A 3,944-nucleotide genomic window follows, 5' to 3' on the forward strand; every position below is an offset into this window, starting at 1 on the left:
ATAGCAGGGAGCCAGGTATATAATCAACAGGCCCACTTGAACCCCCTGCCCCCACTTCACAAGGAGGGACTCTCCACCGTCTATCTGGTCAGTTTCCAACCATTGTTTCTTGTCCTGCCCTCTGGTGCTTTGGAGAATAATTTGACTCTTCTTTGTGGCAGCCTCTCAAATACTGGAATATGGTTCACTTAACAACTGTGGCAAAAAAGTTGTAAAATGGGGTAAAACTCACTTAACAAATGTCTTGCTTGGCAACATAAGTTTTGGGTTCCATTGTGGTCATAAGTTGAGGAGTGCCTGTAATCAATACGGATTGGTGCCGTGCCAGGACCAGCCGTGAAGTTCCGGCTTTTGGAAGAACAGAAGCTTACAAGGTCCCAGATGGGTGTCTTTGTGCCTGAGTTCCTGTGTGTCTGGGGGGTCTGTTCTTATTTTTCATGCTCCTAGAGCTAAACAAAAAAGATACCCCTATTTCTCCATTCTGAAATACAGTTTCTGCTCTCCGGGAGTTGGTTGGGGTGCAAAGAGACCCACTTCGGACAACCAAGGCCTCTCTAGTTTCACCTGCCCAATTTCAAAATCCCGTTAAAACTCATCCTCTCTGAGCCATCCTGGAGGCAAGCGCAGATCCTAATTGCCCTAAAATCCTACACACTTCTAGAGCTATAATTAGAGGCAGGTCTGGGAAGGGCCCAGGGCCCATCCTGAGCTATCAGGATGGTGCCACCTCCTTTGGGGCACAAGGGAGACGAGTGGGGAGCGGCAGGGCTGGCTCCTCTAGGTCCGTGCAAGGAGCCACCCATCCCAGCAGGAGAAGCCCGGCATGCAGCCGCCTTCCCTGCGTCTCCCTCCCCTGGCCAGTGGCCCTCCCAGCTCGGCCACCCGTCCACTCAGAGCACAAGAACAAGCTCAGGGGGGAAAAGACCCCCGAGGACCAACTCAGTCCTGCATACGTACTGGTAGTCCCCAACTTAGAACAGTTCGTTTAATGACCGTGTGAAATTAAAACAGCGCTGAAAAAAGTGACTCGTGATCGTTTTTCACATGAGTGATGCAGCCTCCCCAGGGTCACGTGATCAGAATTCAGACACTTGGCAAGTGACTCATATTTGCGACGGTCGCAGTGTCCCGGGGGGAGGGAGTGTCAAGGGATCCCCTTTTTGTGTCCTTCTGACCAGCGAAGTCAAAGGGGAAGCCGGATTCGCTTAACAACCCTGTTACTAACTTAACAACTGCAGTGATTCACTTAACAATGGTGGCAAGGAAGGTCGTAAAATGGGGCACTTAACAGCTGTTTTACTAGCAACATAACTTTTAGGCTCAATTCTGGCTGTAAGTTGAGGATGACCTGTAGCTCATTTAATGACCGTTTGAAGTTACAACAGTACTGAAAAAAGTGATTTCTGACCGTTTTTCACATTTACGGCCATTGTAGCCTCCCCAAATAGCTGCAAACAGTCATAAATGCGGGCCAGTTGCTGAGCATCCAAAATGTGATTGCCTGACCAGGAGGTCACCCTCCAGTGAACTTCAGAACAGAGTTACAAATACCCCCGAGGAGGTTGCCGCAACATTCATGAGTGTGAAAAACGGTCATAAATCACTTTTTTCAGTGCCATGGTAATTTCAAATGGTCGTTAAATGAACAGTTGTTAAGTTGAGGGCTGCCTGTGCATATGCAGGACTGAAGAACAGTCAAAAGTCACTTTTTTCAGTGCTGTTGTAACTTCGAACAGTCTCTAAATGAACTACAGGTGATCCTCAACATATGACCCCAATTGAGCCCAAAATTTCTGTTGCTAATAAAACAGTTGTTAAGTGAGTTTTGTCCCATTTAACGACAGTTGCCACAGTTGTTAAGCGAACCACTTTAGTAACAGGGTGGTTAAGTGAATCCTGCTTCGCCATTGACTTTGCTTGTCAGAAGGTTGCAAAAAGGGAGTCACGGGACACTGCAACTGTCATAAATACGAGTCAGTGGCCAAGCGTCTGAATTTTGATCATATGATCCGGGGGATGCTGCAAGAATCATAAGTGTGAAAAACAGTCATAAGTCCCCTTTTTTCAGTGATGTTGTAACTTGGAACGGTCACTAAAGGAGCTGTTGTAAGTCACAGCCCGCCTGTATTGTTATTTGAGGACGATCAACACTACATCTCAGTGAGGCCTGGAGCTGCACCTCCTCAGGTGTGCTTACCTAGGACCTTGAGAGCCAGGTGGGACTCGAAGTTGCCCCGGGGGAAGGTGATGAGGTGGCACTCGTAGCTGCCCTCGTCGGCCTGTACCGCGTTCTTCAGCAGGACGGAGCCGTTGACCAGGGAGCCCTGCCCCAGGCGCAGCACCCGGCCTGCATAGGCCTCCTGGATGTGGACCCCGTGCTCTGAATTCAGGATGGCCAGCTCCACACTCTGCCCGCCCTCCCCTCGCTTCAGCCAGGTGACCTGCAGCACCGTCTCGCCCGGCGTGGCCTGGTAGCCGCAGGGGAGCACCACGTCTTTGCCAAACACCGCTGTCACGCTGCTCCGGGACTCCAGCACTCGGGCCAGCAGACCTGGGGAGACGACAGAAAGGAAGGGCATCAATGGGGTGGGGGGAGGGCTCCCAAGTTCAATCTCATGAGAAAAAGAGAAGGCATGATTTTAGGATTGTGCAATGCAAGTTCTCATGTGTTTTAAACAACAGCCCCATTAGCAAAAGTCTACAGAAAAATGCTTAGGTTCAGGAAAACGAAAAAACTGTGTATATGTGGAAGAATTGCTTGGGAAAACTTGTGCATGTTGGGCAAAATTACAAATAAGGGTTTCTGTTTGTTTCTTTGGAGAAATGTGTACCAAGACAACTGAAGGTTTTTTTAAAAAAAACATAAAACTCTTTAAGTTCCTGCAATCAACTTGACAAATTCAGGGAAAGTGAACTGGAGTCCCAAGGGCCAGTCCGTCCTGACCACCGGTGGCTCGATCAGTCACTCAATCAGTGGATAGGAAACAACTGAATGTCCAAGCTCATAGAATCAAGGGGCCGGAAGGCACCATGGGGGTCTTCTAGTCCGACCCCCTGCCCAAGATCATAGAATCATAGAATCAACCTCGGAGGTCCTCTTCTAGTCCAGGGCTTTTCAACCAGTGGTACGGGTACCACCTGTGGTACATTGGCACCTGACACGACCATCCAAGAAAAGTGGTAGCGGGGGAGGGGAATGAGAGCGCCGCTGGGTGGGCAGGCAGGTGTCTTGCTTGGCTGTACCTTGGGGGGCACTTTTTTCAGTGCCATTGTAACTTCGAACAGTCACTAAGCGAACTGTTGTAAGTTGAGGACTATCTATACTTTATCACTTTTTTCCTTCTTTTTTTTTTTTTGGTCATCAAGTTTTGGACACCTTGCTAGGCGACTGGTGGTCCTCGGATATTGCCATAGCCTAAAAGTGGTAAAATGGGTGAAAAGGTTGAAAAGCCCTGCTCTAGTCCAACCTCTTCCGCAAGGTATGAATGAAAATACCTTCCGTATCGCCTTCTCCTCCGAGCCCCATCTTCAACTCAGAGGAGCTGCTCAAATCGGCTGCAAGTGGCGCGCGCAGGGAAGTGGACAGGCCTGGGAGTCCGGCTCAACCTGCCTGCACAGATGCCAAAGCTTTGCCCCGGCTTGTGTGGATGCGGCCCCTCCCTCCCTCCCTGCCTGCCATGGTTTCCTCCGCAGGAGGAGTGTTCTGTCACACACCCCTTGCACAATCGCAGCTTCTGCCGGCTGCCTGGATAAGCAGATTTCTCCCTTTTGTTTTTTAAACGCAAAGGCCCGTCCTTCAAACTCCGCAGCGTCTCACACCCGATAAGAGGGTGACAGCGTCTCCTGTGGGCTTCTGGTTCTCCTCTGCTTTCCCCTGCTTTTTTTCCCCTTTCAGGTAGTCTTCAGCTTATGTCCACAATTGAGCCCAATGTTTCTGTTGCTAA

General features: G+C 49.8%; 1 protein-coding gene across 1 annotated transcript in view; it reads right to left on the reverse strand.

The window, feature by feature from the left end:
* NECTIN4 (nectin cell adhesion molecule 4) overlaps positions 1-3,526 on the reverse strand; it is a 22,953-nt gene extending 19,427 nt beyond the window's left edge. Inside the window, exons 1-2 of the mRNA XM_029285865.1 lie at positions 3,496-3,526; positions 2,198-2,551 (exon numbers count right to left, since the gene is read on the reverse strand). Coding sequence (XP_029141698.1) covers positions 2,198-2,551; positions 3,496-3,526 — 385 coding nt within the window. The remainder of the gene's footprint in view (positions 1-2,197; positions 2,552-3,495) is intronic.
* Between the last annotated feature and the right edge of the window lie 418 nt (positions 3,527-3,944).

This window comes from Protobothrops mucrosquamatus, unplaced genomic scaffold (assembly GCF_001527695.2).
Source record: "Protobothrops mucrosquamatus isolate PMUCROS unplaced genomic scaffold, P.Mucros_1.0 scaffold2371, whole genome shotgun sequence".
NCBI classification, from domain to species: Eukaryota; Metazoa; Chordata; class Lepidosauria; order Squamata; family Viperidae; genus Protobothrops; species Protobothrops mucrosquamatus.